Raw genomic sequence first — 21,309 nt, forward strand, 5'->3', positions numbered from 1 at the left:
CTTTGGGATTGGAATTATTATATTCTTCTTGAAGTCTGAAGGTATTTCGCCTGTCTCATACATCTTGCTCACTGGTTCACAAACACGACACTGTTTCGAGAATAAATCTCATAATTAATCCCGCTCGCCTTTTAGTGAAATAACTGGATCACAGTAACACTTTCCTTCTACGACGCGACAAAGCACTTTCAACTCTTAATCATCACTCCACCAAACTCGTCAAGCTATTCGTTCGCGACAGCGACTGCATGCGACCGTCGTGCAGAAGTTGAACACCCACTGTTCCTCACCCACCAAAACGGCGCCTGACCTCTACTGCCGGAGCATTTGGACATTTTACTGCAAGGCAACACTCCCTCAGAGGGAAGACCGGCTTAGAAGCCTCCACAAACCAGGCATAAATAAGGAGTATCGATATGTTACAACATCAAAGATGAAAGTAGGGAAGTTTGGGGTCAGCTGAACCCAAGAGTTAATTGGACCATCACATTAATTAACAATTCAAGAGATAAAATTAATTTTTGGCACGATAAAGTAGTTGGCTTAGATTGAATACACTACTGTACAGTATATGGCTGCTGTATGTTCACTAAATTCACAGATATATTTTAAAATGAGAAATCTACCAGCAAGACTAGATTTTTTCACACCAAACAAATTGTCGTAAAATTTTAACTGCTAACAGCACGCAATTTTGTTTGTTTTGAGTTAAATTCAGTGTTTATTGCATGTGATATTCCATAAAATACAAGCTGTTCGTTTAGTTATTCTCCTGCTATTTTGAAGATTTGTGAGGAAGTGAAGGTCGGATTAACTGGACCAGTAGTATTTGGGGTTAGGTGAACCAATTCAGTCAACCATAGAAACTTGCTCTTGAATGAATGTAACGAGTGACTTTGCAGGAACACCTGCCAGTGACCGCAGAATGTAAGACATTACAGCCTTCTTTTGTTATCTGCATGATTTTTTAATGAATAGAACCATATTTTAATATAACCACATTTTACTGCTAAAACCATAAAGGTGTATTTAGTATTATTACTAATGTTGTTCCATGAATTTGTATATTTATGGTCTTGTAGTTAATTTATTTAGCGAGAGGTCTACTTAACACTGACATATGATGCAGTTAACCCAGTCACTGAGGTTAAATGGGTCAAAAGTAGTGTCGATCTGCGTGAAATGCAGCGAAAATAAAAGCGCCTGTAGTCATCGTATATATTTTCCTCCGTATTCATGAATAACAACTGAAAAAGAAACTTTTCTTTAAGTAAAATCTCAAGGATAGAAAAAGTAAGACCAGTTAACCCGAACTTCCCTACTCCTTGTAAACTTGGGGACTTCGCGGTATCTTCTAAGTTCTAGGGGACTGATGACCTCAGATGTTAAGTCCCATAGTGCTCGGAGCTATTTGAACCATTTGACAGCATCGTCTGCAAACAATCTAAGACGGCTACCCAGATTGTCACCTGTGTCGTTAATATAAATCAGGAACAACAGAGGGCCGTTCCTTCGAGAACGCCAGATATTACTTCTGTTTTACTCGATGACTTTCCGTCTATTACTACGAACTGTGACATTTCTGACAGGAAATCACGAATCCAGTCGCACAACCGAGGAGATACTCCGTAGGCACGCAGTTTGGTTAGAAGACGCTTGTGAGGAACGGTGTCGGAACCCTTCTGTCTTCAGGCCACGAGTGGCCTACCGGGACCATCCGACCGCCTTGTCATCCTCAGAGGAGGATGCAGATAGAAGTGGCGTGGGGTCAGCACACCGCTCTCCCAGTCGTTATCATGGTATTCTTGACCGAAGCTGCTACTATTCTATTCGGTCGAGTAGCTCCTCAATTGGCATCACAAGGCTGAGTGCACCCTGAAAATTGGCAACAGCGCATGGCGGCCTGGATGGTCACCCATCCAAATACCGACAACGGCCGACAGCGCTTAACTTCGGTGACCTCACGGGAACCGGTGTTTCCACTGCGACAAGGCCGTTGCATGTCGGAAGCCTTCCGGAAAATCTAAAAAGATGGAATCAATTTGACATCCCCTATCGATAGCTACTTTGGGTATTGGTGTGACGTTAGCAATTTTCCAGTCTTTAGGTGCGGATCTTTCTGTGAGCGAGTGGTTGTATATAATTGCTAAATATGGAGCTATTTTATCTGCATACTCTGAGAGGAACCTGACTGGTATACAATTTGGTCCAATTGATTTAAGTTGCTTCGTTACTCCGACGATATTTACTCCTGTGTTTCTCATCTTGGCAGTTGTTCTTGATTGGAATTCAGGAACATTTACTTCGTCTTCTTTGGTGGAGGAGTTTCGGAAAACCGTGTTTCATAACTCTGCTTTAGTGGCACTGTCATCAGTGACTTCACCGTTGTTATCGCGCAGTGAGGGTGTTGACTGCGTCTTGCCACTGGTGTGCTCTCTGTATCACCAGAATCTCTTTGGATTTTCTGCCAGATTTCGAGACAGAATTTCGTTGTGGAAATTATGAACAGCATCTCGCATTGAAGTACGCGCCATATTTCGAGCTTCTGTAAAACTTTGCCAGTCTTGTGGATTTCGCGTTCTTTTAAATTTGGCATTCTTTTTTCGTTACTTCTGCAACAACGATCTGACCCGTTTTGTGTACCATGGGGGATCAGTACCATCACTTATTAATTTATGTGGTATATATCTCTCAGTTGCTGTCGATACTATCTGTTTGAAAACATTCAACTTTTCTAAAGTTATATGATCAGATCGGAAGGAGTGAAGACTGTCTCTTAAAAAGACGTTAAAAGCATCTTTATCAGTTTTTTTTTTAATTGATAGTCTTTGCCTAGCACAACTGCCTTGTGGTCGCTAATCCCTGTATTCGTCACAACACTCACTATTTGTCCAGGATTATTTGTTGCTAAAAGGTGAGGTATGCTTTTGCAACCATTTAAGCTTTGAGTGGGCTCATGAACTAATTGATCAAAATAATTTTCTGAGAAATCATTCAGTACAATTGCGGATAATGTTTTATGCGTGTCGCCATCTGTAAACACATAATTTTTCCAGCATATGGAGGGTACATTAAAGTCATCACCGACTATAATTGTATGGGCGGGGTACTTATTTGGAAAGAGACTCGAGTTTTCTTTGAACTGTTCAGTAACTATATCTTTTGAGTCGGGGGGGGGGGGGGGGGGTCGGTAAAACGATTGTCAAGTATAACCTCTACCCATACTATTTCACACGATCTATCTGCTTCAATTTCGCTACAATGCAAACTACCTCTGACAGCAATAAATACTTCACCACCAACTGTATTTGTTCTATCCTTTCTGAACACTGTTAGATCGTTTGCAAAAATTTCGGCTGAACTTATTTCCGGCTTTAGCCAGCTCTCTGTACCTACAACTATTTGAGCCCCAGTGCTTTCTATTAGGGCTTGGAGCTCTGGTTCTTTCCCAACACAGCTACGACAATTTACAAATACAATGCCAATTGTTTCTACAGCTACCTTACTGTGTCTTACCTGCCCACTTTCAGACGGACGTCCCGTCTGTGGTTCCCTGATGCCCTCTAACCTAAAAAAAACCGCCCAGTCCCTTCCACAGAGCCCCCGCAACCCGTGTAGCCGCCTCCTGCGTGTAGTGGACTCCTGACCTATTAAGCGGAAACCGGAAACCCACCACTCGGCAAGTCTAGGAATCTGCAGCCTACACGGTCTCAGAACCGTCTGAGCCTCTGATTCAGACCCTGCACTCGGCTCTGCAGCAAAGGACCACAGTCGGTTCTATCGGGGACGCTGAAATATTACGGAGACGTGGCCTAACCACAGCCTGGCGGGTAGTTTCCGGAATCAAATTTCGTCCTGGGAAGGTGACTGCGCTGATCTGAAACTTCCTTGGGGATCAAACGACTCAATCGGTAGAGTAAATGCCCACGAAAGGCAAATGTTCCAAGTCTGAATGCCAGTTTGACACACAGCTCTACTTTTACCTATCTTGGAACAAAGCTGGAACAGACAGAAAGTCGCTTATGTCGACATATATCAGTGTATGTGTACCGTGGCTCGTGCAGTATCCATGGATTGGATAAATAGTACTATAAAGTGGAGGATGTGCATCACATGAGGTTCGCACTCCCTGCAGCTGATAGTAGGAGGTCAGTTGGAATAGTGCAGTGAGTGTCTGCAGCTGTGTTCGAGTCAGTTGCTGTGTGTACTGTCTGAAAGTGTGGGAGGCCAGGCGAGCGCCCTCACCATATGTTTAAGAAACACGAACAGGGTGCTCGAAATCAAGACTGAAGTGGCTTGTGGTGGGAGTGCACAATAGTGTTTCCTTCTGGCAATGAATCTAGTCATACTTGACGACGGCGAACCCCAATCCAAGAGCTCCTGAATATGTGGGGGTGGTAGATACTTGAACATCCATCGTACTCATCCAATATGAGACCATGCGATTATGCCTGCTCGCCAAAATGAATTCATCTCCTAGTGGTACTCTCAACAACACATTAGAAGACATCATCTGTGTCATAGGCGGTTCTTACAAGACGTCGACGGAGAAGGATGCACTGACTGGGTATGGCGCCTTCAATCTCTGTAGGAGAAGGCAATCGAGATGTGGGGGCCATTATGCTGAGGGCATGTAATATTGTGGTATGAGTTACAACCATGCTGCCACTACTTTTTATCTAACCCATGTATATTTATAAGCGGATTTGTAACTATAACGTACCAATTTGATGTAAATGCGACAAAAACTGTTATCGAAATTTCAAATTTCAGTTTGTGAACACTGACAAATAAAGTATTGATTTTAAATATTGACAGCATTGTATGATAACTTGCAAGCTTGCATGCTACATCGCAAATCATTCTGTTGAAATTTAATGGAGCTTTCAAGGAACTTCATTAGTCGACAGTTTCACTAAAGCGCAGATATAGATTTGAAAACAATTTTATGTTGAAGACTAAGCTAATCGTGTTCGTAGATATAATGCTCTTACACTCTCTGACTCACTCTCTCTTTATCTAACTCACATTACCTTTGTCTTGCACATCATCTCTTGCTTCCTTACTCATTCTCTCTCTCTCTCTCTCTCTCTCTCTCTCTCTCTCTCTCTCTCTCTCTCTCTCACACACACACACACACACACACACACACACACACAGGCAGAGACACACACACACACACACACACACACACACTCTCTCTCTCTCTCTCTCTCTCTCTCTCTCTCTCTCTCTCTCTCTCTCTCTGCCTGTCTGTCTCACTCACTCTACCTATTTACATTAATTTCTTAGTTTCTTCCTCCCTTCCACAACCAGAGACGCACACGCACACACACACACACACACACACACACACACTTATACTCACACATACAAACAAGTTCCTGTTATGATGACAGTCACCAAATATCACTTAGATGTGCGACTGATACTTACTCCTAACATGTCTAACAACAACATATATATTTAGCTGTCAGTATATACAGTCATAGTGCTCAGAGCAAACATTTATAATGTTCAATGCATATTGTTACAAACTAGTTCAAAGATCAAAGTGCGACGCAAATTCTAAACAACAGAACGAATTTATTTAACTGAGAATCTATGATTATTCTGCAGTTAGATCCAGACATAGAAGCATAATTCGTTTGATTACTAAGTCCAACAAATGAAGGTGCTGATCACCTGCAGGCTAAGTGGGGTGGCTGATGACTGAACATGGGTGGTGGGCCAACGAAGGCCCAGAAGAAGCAGGTACAAAAAGTCACAGTTTATTTCTTATTCGTACATCATCAGCGCTCTAATGCTGGGAGATGACCACGACCGGGACCCAAGGAAAAGGGCCACCAGCTAGCCAGGCAGGTGCTAGCAAATGGCTGCAGCACGTGCTCGTGCCCTGCTCTGCTGATGCCTGCACTCAGTGCCTGCCACCTGACCCTGCAGTTTGACCTCTCGCAACGGCGTCAGCTGCACTTGGAAGTGTACAGGAATCATGCAGAGGTAGCCTACTCTGTGGTGAGTGACCGCACGCTGGTGGCGAAACCATGCAGCAAGGAGGCACGCTCGCTGCTGTGCCTGGGATGCGATCCGTTTCCACCGGGCAGGAGTCCGGCTGCTGTTGGACTGAGCTGGGAAGCCCACAGTCCAGAGGGCAGACACTGTGCAGGAAGCAGGTGCCGCGATGGAGTCCTAGACCTATGGCTGATGTTGCTGGCTCCACGTCGCCACCTTGTGTGGAGTAGTCCCTTCCTCCTGGTAGACTGCTGGGCTGGGAATGATTCTAGTACAAAATCTACAGCAATTGTTAGGCAAATTAGCCACTTCAGGTCACCACCAAAACACCGTTGACGCAGAAATCCTCTTTCCTATGCCACGTGTTATCAGTGTGCTGACAGGTTACAGCGAGTGAGCCTAGCCCTCCTCGCTATCAACCAACATCGTTGTTGTCTCAGCCCAAATGACGACACGCTCTGCTCGTCAGCTAATACAGTATTTCACCGCACTTTCTCACAAATTTTGCCGTTACAACGGAAGTGGCGCTGCACTGCTCTGCCTCATGGAAAATGGTTGGCTCCTTGGGTCTCACTTAACACCAGTGTACACAGCATGTTACGTATTTACATCTACGTCTACATCCATACTTTACAAACCACAGTGAAGCGCGTGGCAGAAGGGACGACCTATTGTAACAGTTATTAGCGTTGCTTCCATACAATTCAAGGACGGAGCGCGGGAAGAACGATTGTTTGAATGTCCCTGCGTGTCCTGTAATTATTCCAATCTTATCCTCACGAGCACATGAGCGACATGGAGGATGTAGTTGTCAGTCTTCAAGAGTCTATCTGCTCACTTTCTTCAGCGGCTCTGTAACACTGTCCCACTGATCAAAGAAACCTATAATCATTCGTGCTACCCTTCTCTGTATACCTTCAATATCCCTGCTAGTCCTATTTGGCATGGTCTCACAGAGTTGAGCAATATCCTGGAATGGGCCGCACTAGTGACTTGCAAGAAATTCCTTTTTAGACTGATTGCACTTCTACCAATAAACAGAGATCAGTCCCTCGCTCTACCCACAACTGAGCCTACAAGGTGTCACGACCATGTATTTGTATAAGTTGACCAATTCCACCTGCGACTCATTGATTAATATCATACGATACTAAGTTTTCTCGTTTTATAAAGTGCTCAGATTTACTTTTATAAACATCTGAAGCAAGTTGTCAGTGAAACTTCCTGGCAGATTAAAACTTTGTGCCGGACTGAGACTCGAACTCGGGACCTTTGCCTCTAGCGGAAAAGTGCTCTACCGACTGAGCTACCCACGCTTGGATAGCTCAGTCGGTAGAGAACTCGCCCGTTAGAGGCAAAGGTCCCGAGTTCGAGTCCCTGTCCGGCACACAGTTTTAATCTGCCAGGAAGTTTCATATCAGCGCACACTCCGCTGTAGAGTGAAAATTTCGTTCAAGTTGTCAGTCTTTGCACCACTCCGCAATCTTATCAAGATCTGACCTAATATTTATACAGCTTATTTTAGACTGTACCTCATTATAGATAACTGCATCATGTGGAAAAAGCCTGACTTTACTATTAATATTGTCTGCAGCGTCATAAATATACAGCATCGACAGCATGGGTCGCAAACCATTTTCCCTGGCACCCCGAAGTTACATGTGCATCTGACGATGACAGTGCAACTTAGATAACGTGGTGCCTCCTTCCTACCAAAAAGTCCTCAGCCCAGTCACAAATGTCATTCGATACGCCATATGATTGTACTTTCGACAATAAGCGTAGGTGTGGTACTGAGTCAAATGCTTTTCAGAAAGCAAGGAATACTGCATCTACCTGGTTGCCTTGATTAAAGCTTTCAGTATGTCATGTGAGAAAAGTGCGAGTTGGGTGTAATATGATCAATGTTTTCTAAATCCGTGCTGGCTGGCATGGAGGAGATCATTCTCTTTAAAAATTTCATTATATTTGAGGTCAGCATATGTTCTAACATTCTACAACAAATTGATGGCAAAGATGTTGGACGGTAGTTTTGTGGTTACTTCTGCTACCCTTCTTAGTGATGGGTGTTACCTGTGCTTTCCCGTGCGGTGGATCTAAGATGGATTATAGTTAGAAGACGGGCTAACGCAGCCGCAGATTCGATACAGAATCTGGTAGGGATTCTATCAGGCCCTGGGGATTTGTTCAGTTTCAATGATTTCTGCTCTTTCTCAACACCACTGACACTAACACTTATTTTATTCATCTTTTCAGTGGTACAAGGATTAAATTGGCGCAATTCTCCGAGTTTTTCTTTCTAAAGAAACATTTGGAAACAGAGTTAGGCATGTCAGCTTTTGCTTTGCTACCCTCAGTTTCAGTTCCTGTCTGATTCGCTAGTAACAGCCTTTACATAGGAAGAGAATTTATTTGGGTTTTATGAAAGATCGTTTGACAATATTCTGCTATGGTATCATTGTAGGCATCATAAATGACTTATTCATAACCAGAGAGTGATTTATTCTGTATCTCCCTAACTATAATTCTATTGTCGCTAGGCAATGAAAACCTCGTAACTCCATTACCAAATGTAGACAATTATGCCACATAGCCTGTTGAAACCTTCCTTCTTCGAGACGTACGGTGTCGCCATCTAGCGGCAATAATGAAAAACTCACATCTCCAGTGATATGTAATTTGTGCTGTAAACCTCGCATCTCCGGTAATCGCCATTGTTAATGTGGAGGACGAACACATGCTCCGAGATTGAAACCTATTTTGATGTGATAGTAACCTTTTTGACTGACAGACAGAACACTGCTTTACTGCTACAGGTATTTCTAGGTATTTGCATATTGTATTTTACTTTACAGAATTAATAATGACCTCGTTAAAAACAATGTTGATTTACCCGTTATTCATCGCGCGTAAAGCAGACTGCACTCTGTACATACGAAGTTTTAATTTTACAACTTACACAGAATCATAAACATTCTACAGTAACTGCTTTGTTTTCAGGTATAGGTAAAAAGAGTAAATTCACTCAAAACGAGCCGACAACGGGTCATATCGTATAAAATCACCGGAAGAAGATTCTAGTCAGGCTCCACCTTGTCTTGCACCAAAAGAAAGAGTAGACCTACAAAGTGAAGGTAAACCGTAATTTATATTGTTGTAACTTCAAGTGAGATCCTTCTTTGAAAGTTGAGGTGATTAAATTATTTAATCGTTATTGATGAAATTATTGTTTCCACTAGAGATAATGCGGAAAAAGAAGCCAATGTAGAGGCGAATTCCACTTCTGAGTTTGAAAGTCTTTTAGAACGCAGCACCGAGGATATCTCCAGTGGCAGTAGTGATGTGTATGATCCAGATAAAAACACAAATGACCATAGCAGTAACAACAGCACGGGAGACGACGATGACGAAATTGATGTGGGAGTAAAAAGTACTGAGCAGCGCCGTAAAACGAAAAGAAATCAATCACTTCAAAGTTTGCAGAAAGAAAAAGTATGAAGGGACAGGATTATTTAGGAATGGAAAAAGATGAGTGTGGCAAAAAGAGACCAACAATGAGCAAAAGTAGGAGGGAAATGGAACCACGATGTACTTGTAAACATTCTTCCTTAAGTCGGAACAGGAATTGCAAGGATAGTACAGAACAGCAGAGATAGCTAATATTCAATCATTTCTGACAAGCTATGTCTTGGGGTGAAATGAAATTTTTTGTTAGAACAATGTCTACTACGTTCCAGTTAAAAGATGCAGAAATAATTCATAATCTAATAAATCTCACCGTTCTAACACACTATATTACAATTTTGTTACAGAAGGACAGGGAAAAACTGTCTGCAAGACTATGTTTCGGAATACTTTGTGCTTAGGCAAATGGAGTGTCAGAACATGGACATTTAGTGCACCAGGAAGAACGCTTGCAGTAGGTCCTCAAATGCAGAAGAGACCAACGAAAGTTTCAGGTGGACGACAATGAGCATCAGATTTTTTGCGGAGTTGCTACAATTGTAATCGCGTTACTGCCGCCGTTCTTCCACAAAACTCTACTTGGAACGTAACTGGCGGAGTAATCAGAACTTCATAGGACACATATAGAATTTTGCTAGAAAAGAGGACAAATCCCAGCTGCTTACAAACAGTTCGGCGAGGTATTCGATGGAAATAATCATAACTTATTTTCGCCTAAAAAGGATCAGTGCGATCTTTGTTGTTCTCACCAGACAGGCAATCTCTCAGACAATGAATACTCTGCATATGGCCCGAAACTGAGGCAAGGGAAGCGAAAAACAGTGATAAATCAGGATCAGCTAGAGAGTTTACTATGAACCTTCAAGCACTTCTGCTTTCTCCCAGACTAAAAGCATTTGCACTGTACTATAAAAGCAAACTAAAGGTCCACAGCTTTCCCATCTATGATTTAAAAAGTAACGATGGTTATTCTTACCTTTGGCAGGAGAGTGAAGGTGGACTAACAGCTTCGGAATTTGACAGTATACTCGTGCATTTTATAGACACGTACGTCCAAAATGATTCAGAAGACTTTTTTATAGCGACGGATGCATGTACCAGAATCGAAGCTCAGTCATAAGTACTGCACTGGCTCGTCTCGCCAATCAGAAAGGCATTACAATAGTGCAAAAATTTCTGGAGAAGGTCGCACTCAAATGGAGTGTAATTCTATGCACTCCACCATAGAAAGGAAGTTAAAAAACCGACATATTTATACCCCTGCGGGCTGTGTAGAAGTTTTTACTACCGTAAGACAAAGTTCTAGCCCTTATGTTGTCATTTATTTGGACCACACGTTTTTTAAGTCCTATGATAAACTCCCGGTGTATTCGTCTATTCCGCCAGGATCCAAAATTGTCGATCCAACAGTGACTGATATCCGGTGTTTCAAGTATGATCCTTCCGGAAAAATGGAATATGAATTGAAATTCAGCGATACATGGGAACCACTTCCAAGAAGGATGTCGAACATACCCAGCTCATTTACAGTGCTCCCTCTTTACAATTCACAACTAAAGATTAGTGCAGAAAAGTTTACACATGTACAGTAATAAAAGTTTACAGTAATAATAGTTTAATTAAAGCTAACAACATTGTTTCTATGTTCTTAAACACCGTAATTTATTAACATCCATATTACAAAATTTTGATCAATGTGAAGTTATTCATTTTACTTTATATCTGTTACAATGTATCCTTACAGATGTTTCATAATACACAAATAATGCAAAGTTTATGTAAGTATTTTTTTTTAAATTAAACATTCATTCATTTCAATTCTTAACTGTGCAAATGCCTCTTATCTCCGTCACTACCAAACAAATAACTGTGAAAACCTCGTAACTCCAAAAACCGGCAGACAATTTTTAAGTGCGTAGTAAAGTCTTATGTACCAGTGACCGGATCCATATTGTGTAGCAGAAACCACTACATATGACTAATCAGGTCCCCATGTGAGTTCTGTAATTAGTTTTTTGTTTCTCCTGTAAAATTTGTAGGCGCGCAGTCCGGAACCGTGAGACTGCTACGATTGCAGGTTCGAATCCTGCCTCGGGCATGGATGTGTGTGATGTCCTTAGGTTAGTTAGGTTTAAGTAGTTCTAAGTTCTAGGGGACTGATGACCACAGCTGTTAAGTCCCATAGTGCTCAGAGCCATTTTTGTAAAATTTGACCAATTTGAGTTACGAGGTTTTCATTGCCTAGCGACGCTATGCTTTGTTTCACACTCATTATGCGCTTGTCTCTAGAAGTATCTGTAGAGTGACTGTATATCACGGAGGGCCCTCCCATTATGAAGTGTTCTACTGGGTACTTATATTTCCAGTGCATGGGAAACTCTTCTTTTAAACTTGAGCCATAGCTGCTCTACATGCTCCTGGACTGTACTGAAAGTTTCAAGTTCTTCATTAAGATATGACACTGCTGATTTTTTTATTTACTTCACTGAAGATACATTTCTTTCTGCATATTTTAGTTGCTCTTTGTACTTTGGTAATCATTGTTGCCACAATCACGTCATAATACCCGATACCAGCTTCGATGTTGTGTTCCTCAAAGAGGTCAGGAGTATTTCCTGCTATTAGATCCTATATGAATGAGGTTCCGAACTATCTGTTCCAGGTAGTTTTTAGAGAAGGCATCTAAAAATGTTCCACAGGATGTCATATCACAGTCACCACTAAGAAAACTGTAATTTTCGAAATTGATTATTGGGTGAGTGAAGTCTCTATGGATGATTATAATATGGCTGGAGAACTTACATACAAGTGAACTCATGTTTTCTCTAAATTTTTTGGTTACATCAGGAGAGGAATCTGGTGGGCGATAGAAGCATCCAGCTTTCATTTTATGTCCACTCCTGCGTCTTGCCCAAAACAGTCTGACACACAAAATCTATTTCTAGCTTCATGGATTTGAGTTTGTCTACTGTGACAAACACATGCCTCAATCTGTAATTAGCCTATCATTTCGATATACACTTAAATTTTCCCCAAAAAATCTCACTGCCATCAATTTCAGGTTTCAACCAACTTTCTGTACCTAGTATTATGTGGACTTCACTGCTGTTCAAGAACTCTTTGAGCTCTACCACTCCGTTCTAAATTCTTTAGGAGTTAACCTCTAGTATTTTAATTCTCTCACCTTTCTCTCACCTGAGGGAGAGATTTCTTTCTATCTTATGCTGATACCTATGGGTTTTCTACAACTATCGTTATCTGGATTGGAGGTGTAGTCGCCAAATCTAAAAGACCCTAGTCTACACTTCACACTCAGTCAGGTACCTTGGTAACAGCTTTAATGTGTAGTGCACATCTGACCCATTTAGGTGCACCCTAATTTTCTCAACCCTGTGGTGCAAGTAAAGGAAGTCACAGCCTAGCTTGTCACAGAACATTAGAAGTCTATAGGTTCAGTCCTTCCGCTCAGAACCAAGGGACCATGATCAGTTCTAGGGACAGTGCTGCGAACTGTAAGCTTCATTGAAACTACATGTGCATCGCTGGTTTTCTCGGCCAGTGGCTGGAATGATCAAAGTATGACCTCAGAGCACAAACAAGAGGCATCATTTTTCCAACGTGTGCTACAGTCTGCAGCTGCATTCATCCTTTTCCGTCAATGGTACTGGACTAGTCTCTTCTGCATGTCGACTGAGACCCACAGGCATAAGCACTGAGTACACCTGGTGTAGACTCCTACCCTTTTGCGTTTGCCTCCACTTGACAATGGACAAAACGGATTTCCCCAACACAGATGAAGTGAGTCTCACTGGGTCAATTTCAATTTCAGGGTTTGTGTTACCAGTGGATTGGTGTGTGCGGTATCAGCTGTTATTTGGTCCGCCGTACTTCCAAATACGCCTGCCGCCGCGTTTCCTACATCTGCCACAGTGGCATGAGGACCCCGCCTCCCATCAACGATTCCCAATATCTGTCTGAGTTTACGGTCGTCCCAGGTTGCATGAAATCGATGAGGAGCACCCCCTTCCAATCCCAAAACACAGTCGCATAACCTTTCCTGCTGACTGCGTTTGTTTGAATTTCTCTGGTGGCAGTGAACTGGAGTGATGCTGGTGATGAGATGGGTGTTTTGTTCTGGGGATGTAATGAAAAACCCACATTTGATCTCCTGTGATGATAGAATCCAACAACTTCTCCTTGTTGCCTCTCCCCTCACATTTTTGAAGGAACTTGTGAGCAGAGTCAAGGAATAGCGCCTTGTGTCCATCAGTCAATCTCTGGGACCCAGCGAACTCACACCTTGAAATAACCAACGTTTGTGTTAAAGTTCATTCATTTATGCCGTGGGAGGCTTCAGGAATGTGTTAAGTTATCAGAACTTCTGACCTTTGAACAGTTCATTGTTGTTTTCTGGACAATCGCATCCAAAACCAACTGCCTTCCACTCCGTCCTTCATCGTGAACTTCCGTGCGACCCTCCGTGGAAGCTCTGCACCCCATTTGTGGATGTGCTGAATGAACACGCATTCTTCCCCATAAACCTCAGTCAGTTTGTGATAAGCTCTACGGACGGCAGCTTCCTTGCGTGGAGAGCCCAGATTACTGCTCGAACCTTGCACTTGGCGGGAGCAGCGATCAACACTTCCATCTCTGAAGGCTGCCAAGCCAATACTGAGCGACGTATCGAGCCGCGGACTCGCGGATGGGCGGGCTCGTGAGTGGGGGAACCACTGCGCACGGCACTGTTGTCGGATTTAGCCTAGCACCTTCCCTTGAGGCTGTAGGTCATTGGCAATCTTACTTTTCGTACAACCCTCGTAAGTATCCTCTCTCTGCAACTCCATCGGTAGGTTTACTTAAGTTAATACATTTATGCACTGACCCCTTTTTGTATGTCTACCAGTTGAATAGGGGACAGGTATCTACATTTTATGAATAGACGTTGTCTTGAAGAGTGACAGATTTATAAATCTCATGTACCTGTATACAATTCTACATTCAAATCTACTGTTACCAGATGCTGCTCCAACCTCAGAAAGGAACTTAGGTATTATTTTTACAGTTTGACGTTAGATGTGAAATAATCTAATATCTGAATTCCCTGTCGACGAATGGCATCTGTTTCTCGCTTCTGTACTTACCGAGCGTGCAAAGTATGTCACAACAGTCTGGTGGGATGCTCTCCACACCAAACAGATGAAAGCTATCCACATTGGAGTTAGAGCCACTATGGCACTTGACATCGTGACACTCGAGGTCACATTCACTCGTTCTTGGCCTTCCCAGTGTTGTTCAACACGGTTCATCAACCATTCTGCAGAATGGCTCTTAACTGGTGTGGCTCTTACCTGGTTCAGGAAATTTATCAAGTTTGGTTTCGACGTATGGTTCAGGAAGGTTAGATTCTGGTTTGAGAATATCTCTAGTGGTTCGTCTCACCACTACAGCTGTGTCTATTCAAGTGAGTAACTCCTATCACTGTGGCTGCTAGACAGAAGTTTGGCCCTGTTAAGTGGCGTACTGTGCCATTAAACAACAACCCACTACCTCTCAGTTCCAACTGCCTCACTCCTGTGAGCATTCCTCACTACCACCATACAGAATAAATCAAGGGCAGTTCTGGTTTATGGGCAGTTCCACAAAATCCTTTGGTCAAACAGTCCTCCTGTGCTGTCAGTGAATAGCTGCAGCATACATGCGTCTGCGCCAGTTTGAAACACTCATGCTGGATGCACTGTACTTTTCTCGGTCGAACCACTGTTACAGCTTCTACTCTGTCATTACCACATGTCTGCACCCATCTTCACAAGTCGGTGGCACCCCTCGTATCCCCAATTGGCATTTCACTGCGCATGGGTTAATGATGTTACAAGTAAATTATGCATGTCTTCCCGTCACTAGGATATTAACAAGTACGTACAACTATGCCTAGTCCATCCTCAGATCTACCGACGTCCTATGATAATAAAAAGGCAAACTCTGTCGATTGAGCTCCCATACCAACCCTAGTTCTGACGTCAGTTCCCCCTGAACTTTCCTCAACCCAGGAAGAAGCTATTCTGGTGACAACAAGTGGGAACGCAACAGCCTGTGCAAAATGTGATGAATAGCCTCATGAAAGCTAGTCAGTTCCACTCCCACGTCACAAACGCTGTTCGCTAGTGCAGCAGTCTTTTCGTTGTGGTGGTGGTTGTGGTGGTTAGTGTTTAACGTCCCATCGACAACGAGGTCATTAGAGACGGAGCGCAAGCTCGGGTTAGGGAAGGATTGGCAAAGAAATCGGCCGTGCCCTTTCAAAGGAACCATCCCAGCATTTGCCTGAAACAATTTAGAGAAATCACGGATGGCTGGAGACGGGATTGAACCGTCGTCCTCCCGAATGCGAGTCCGGTGTTCTAACCACTGCGCCACCTTATCGTTGTGCCTGTTGCATCCAACATATTTACTCATGCCTGAAAGGACGCTAGGTCTCGTTTCACAGTGTCGTCCAATGCCTTTGTGTACTCCATCACCTCGCTTCTCAGCTTGTAAAGAGTTTCAAAGCATACGCGATTTAATATTCCGCTCTCCAAGATCGTCGTCTACTTCGTGTGACACTTCATCACTGAACTATTACCCTTTGTCAACCCCCTGCACTGCCTCCATCGTCCAATTTACTTCTCTTACATCATTGGCATCTGCTATCCCTAACACAGTCTTCAAAACCTTCCCCACAGCGTGTATCCAAGTTACCTTCTCTCTCTCTGTAACCAACATGATACAATCTCCACTGCTTGCTACATTTGTTCTCATTTTTGTTCATACGGCTTATGTAACTTCTCAGACTACCCAAAATTTCTCCAAGTACTCTTCTTGGCTTTACGTCGACAACCAGAAAACACCTTCCGCAGCGTCCTTACTTAATTTTGTCATTCCTATGCATTAAAAACTAGACTCATTGTCCATTGATGGCTAGTAATCACCAGATCTTCCTGCCTGACAAAGAGAATTCCTCTTTCTAGGTGTAGGTTCCACAGCACTTCCACTCTCCCAAGGAAAATAGGTACAACACTACCATAACTAGGATCCCTGCCATCCTCGACCTCAGTGGACACCAGCCTGATGACAGGGACTATCACCATCCTCCTTTCCCCCTTCAGTGAGCTCATGGCACCGAGCGCCAAACAGAAACCATTACTTTAACAAAATTTCTTTGTCTTCCCCTTCTGTATGCAAGGATTGGATAACATCATCCACTGTCCTATTCTATAATGCGGTAAGATCCCTATGAATTTCACAGTGCCGAATCCTACCTCGTGCATGGATGTGTGTGATGTCCTTAGGTTAGTTAGGTTTAAGTAGTTCTAAGTTCTAGGGGACTGATGACCTCAGAAGTCAAGTCTCATAGCGCTCAGAGCCATTTCACAGTTTCCTCCTGTCTCACTAGTGCCTTTGGGTTCGCCTGCTGGAGCCACTTCCAGACTTCTTGCACGTTCTTGTGAACCCACGTACTGAGTCTCCAACCTTGAATCTTTAACCTTAATCTTATCAAACTGTGATGACATTTTTCTTCCATACATCACCGCCAACAGAGACAATGTTGTACTGTTGTGGAGCTTCAACTTTACACAGCCAAGACAAAAGAAATATTTGTGTCCCAATCATTGTTGTGTATTCTCCTTATTATCCTATGTCTCCATTCAGAATTACAGTTTTACTGCAAGTGAGGCCTATCCTTCATCTAACGTAACTTAAAATTCGTCCATTCGTCAGTAATCGTCATCTCCGGTTCCTGCAACTCATTTATTCACTTGTTGACCATTGTTTGTGAGACTATAAGTGCATCCTGGTTCGGTATAGGTGTCAGCTCTGAATGCTGAGAGAAGTGATCTTTATTGTTAGCGCAAAAAAATTTCCTTGTTGAGTCCAGCTAAACCATCAAAAACCATCCACCCACCATTTCATACGACTTTGACACTTTTGGTAGTCTATCCGTTTAAAACTCGAGTCTATGGACTGTGAACACTGTACAAAATTTTTTATATACTGATCCACGCCTCCCTTTCTTTCCTTCCTATAATATCTCTCAGCTACCCTTGGATTCGTTGCTCTGAATCCACCACGAAGAGACAGCACATGATAACGCAACTCTCTCAGACCTTTTTCTTTCTATTTAAGTGATACTTGGAACGAGGGCACATGAAATAGATATTTCAGTGTGTTATCTACTCATGTGTTATCACCTCGCTTGGCTTCTCGCTCTAGTGAGAGGACTCTCCAATGTGTGGCCCTTTTGGTGCACAGAATCACAGTACACCACCTTTTACTAGAATGAATACTATTTTCACATAAAAGAGCGGCAACTCATCGCAGACACATTGGCTCTCTATTTTAATTGCCGATCAAGCGAAAGTGACACGACTTTTATGGTTTTGGGAACATTCGATGTGTTCCCCAAAACTTAAGGATGACGTTTTTGACGTGTTGTCAGGGTTGCGGTCTGATTCCCGCTTTCTGTAAATTATCAGCCAGGTACATACTTGTCTGCATCTGTTTTAGTTTTCCTGTTGTTTTAGTTAGCTTTACTTAGTAGTTGTAGAACATCTGAAAATTTTAACACTATCTTCCATTGAGCTAGTGCGATATCTGCTAACTATGTGAGGTTTGTCCAAAAAGTAGCGGTAATTTTCATTTTCTAGAAATACTTTTGTTAATCGTCTACATTAATGTTAGCTTCTTCAAAGTAGTCCTCATTACTTGACATACACTTATGCTACCGCTGTTTCATATTACCTGAACATTTCTGGAACTCTATCTTTGCGACAGCACGTAATCTTTTGGCGATGCACATTTAAACTCATCTAAGCTTTAAAGTTCGCTTCATTTAGAAACAGAAGAAAGTCACACGGGGCTATATGTAGCGCATATGGAAGCTGGGCATCGTTGCAATATTGTTTTCTGCCAAAAACTCATGAACAAGCAATGAAGTGTGAACAAGTGAATTATTGTGGTACAAAAGCCACGAATTGTTTCCCAACAAATTCTGAAGTTTTTTTTTCGGATTGGTTCTAGAGAACTTCACTAATGTTGTGGGTAGTTGTACTTCTAACTGATATTGACCTTTTGGCAAAAAATCTAGAGCCCCTACACGGTTAAAATCGAAGAAAACACTAAGCATAACCATCCCAAATAATCATTACTTTCGTTTTTTCCACATTTCCGTCGGTTTTTGATGCGCTGGGGAACCCAGAAAGTTCGCCATCCTCAAATATTTCACCGTCACCTCCAAAACGCTTATAGCCGTTGTAAACCCTCGTTTCACTCCTAAGAGTCACCAAAAGCAGCAATTATAATTTATAAAACTTTGTTACATTTTATTCCATTTTCGTAGCAAAATATAATGCAAACTGTCTGGCCCATTTTGGAGACAAATCAGTTATCGCCACTCTTAAGCAAACACAACTAACTTACGTGACAACTGAGGACCCACTAAACGTCCAATACAGCGATCGGTGAACACATAGTATCACATATTGGCCGACGAAACAAAGAAAAATCGCGAGGATTTCACTAATACGAACCTCGAAATTAAAGGTTCCCGATACTCTATGAACACACCTGTACACAGCAAATAACAAAGTATGGAAATGGTGCTCCGAGATTAAGAGGTGGGCAGGAAATCATAGTAGGCCATTATAAACTAGTCAGGAGAAAAGAACACAAATTAAACGATGCATTGGTTAACGCTTCATAACAAAGAGAAAATGTGTAAAAACATTGTTTTAAACCAGTTGATTGGAAGGCACTCACTCGTCGCCGCCATCGCCGCCAGCAGGGCAGCCGCGAGTGCACAGTGGGAGCGCGTGGCCATAGCTGCCGCCACCGCCGCCTGCTCTGCTGCCGATGCTGGCACCGCCTGGCTGCGCGAGCCTCTCGCACTGGCGCACTGGAGAGCCGCCTGGCGGCGTCGTGCCGAAACAGGTGTGTGCGAACGCAGCACACGAACGCGGAGGCACTCGGGGGAAGGCAGAGGACAGAGTACTATAAGGCAGGGCCCGTGAACGAGTACTCACAAGCGGCTAAGCTGGTCGAATGTTTACGTGCTACTGTCGTAAGCTTCGTCAGAAGGAAGCAAGACAGCGAAAATACCATTACTCGCTAAATGATTGGACACCCATGACTCTTCATACAAAGTACTGTTTGGAGGATTGTCTGCCCTGTCAAGGAGGATACACTGTGATCTGTGGCATTTCTGTCAAAACAGCACAACCCTGGTAGACGCACAAAAGTTTCGGGGATCACCGTTCAACTTACATTGTTCAACAGTGAGCTCCACAGTCAACGACCCCTACGTGTTTACGTGTTGACCGCACGATATCGTCAGTTACTATTCGAATGGGCAGGGGAGCACCGGAATTCTATCGTCGACCAATGGAAACGTGTCGGCTTTTCGGGTGAATCACATTTTCACCACATTACGTCACCGGTCGTCTCCACAAACGCCGCCGCCAATATGAACAGAAGTTCGAAACGTGCCGGGCGCCATAGTTGCAAGATGGTGGGAGCAGTGTTATGCTAAGGAAGACACTCTCCTACACCTGCATGGGACGTCTGGCGGTAACCGAAGACATGTGACAGCTGCAAACCATCTGCATCCCTTCGTGCTTGATGTCCTCCCCAACGAACTTTTAAATACTGTCGGTCCCATCTGGTCCACTATCGGGCACCATCGCCGCGAATGCAAATCAGCGACGGTTATTTACGAGAATTACATGACCTTCGCGTAGATATCTAATGCTACATATCTCCACGAACCTACCAACAAACTTTCGGATCGCTGATACACAGAATCAGTGACACATTTAATTCCAAAGATGGGCACACAAGCTATTAAGCAGGTGTTCATAACGTTTTGGCTCATGAGTGATGGATTCGTTCCACAGACGGGTAAACAAGCTATTAAGCAGGTGGTCATAATATTTTGGCTCATCATTGTATGCAGTTAATGACGCAGGGATGGTGTACCATTCTTAAGAACGCTGCATACGTCAGTAGTAGATGTGTTACGAGCTCGGTGGCGCTATCTCCCACTATCCAAGAACGCAGCAATCCACAACACATCATGCTGTTCCAGCAAAGTCACGTTGATATGCAGGGTACCCATGAATTTAAACTCTCATTTCAAAAAACCATAATTTCGAAACTATTTGAGACAAGTTATTATATTGGACTGGTGCACAAATTTGTACTGCTGCTTCATAAATTTAATAAACGCAACAGATACACATACCAGAGATATTAGTCATCAATAATATACTCTCCTTCGCTGTTTCTACATCTACATCTACATCCATACTCCGCAAGCCACCTGACGGTGTGTGGCGGAGGGTACCCTGAGTACCTCTATCGGTTCTCCCTTCTATTCCAGTCTCATATTGAACGTGGAAAGAAGGATTGTCGGTATGCTTTTTATCCTCATGGTCTCTTCGCGCTATATACGTAGGAGGGAGCAATATACTGCTTGACTCTTCGGTGAAGGTATGTTCTCGGAACTTTAACAAAAGCCCCTACCGAGCTACTGAGCGTCGCTCCTGCAGAGTCTTCCACTGGAGTTTATCTATCATCTCCGTAACGCTTTCGCGATTACTAAATGATCCTGTAACGGAGCGCGCTGCTCTCCGTTGGATCTTCTGTATCTCTTCTATCAATCCTATCTGGTGCGGATCCCACACTGCTGAGCAGTATTCAAGCAGTGGGCGAACAAGCGTACTGTAACCTACTTCCTTTGTTTTCGGATTGCATTTCCTTAGGATTCTTCCAATGAATCTCAGTCTGGCATCTGCTTTACAGACG

The 21,309-nt window shown here is 43.2% G+C and overlaps 1 protein-coding gene across 1 annotated transcript in view; it reads right to left on the reverse strand.

The window, feature by feature from the left end:
• Positions 1–19,331, reverse strand: part of LOC126291855 (brachyurin-like) — a 508,030-nt gene extending 488,699 nt beyond the window's left edge. The window contains exon 1 of the mRNA XM_049985577.1: positions 19,267–19,331. Within this exon, the coding sequence (XP_049841534.1) occupies positions 19,267–19,327 (61 nt within the window). The 5' untranslated portion in view covers positions 19,328–19,331. The remainder of the gene's footprint in view (positions 1–19,266) is intronic.
• Positions 19,332–21,309: the final 1,978 nt, after the last annotated feature.

Source organism: Schistocerca gregaria, chromosome 9 (assembly GCF_023897955.1).
Source record: "Schistocerca gregaria isolate iqSchGreg1 chromosome 9, iqSchGreg1.2, whole genome shotgun sequence".
NCBI classification, from domain to species: domain Eukaryota; kingdom Metazoa; phylum Arthropoda; class Insecta; order Orthoptera; family Acrididae; genus Schistocerca; species Schistocerca gregaria.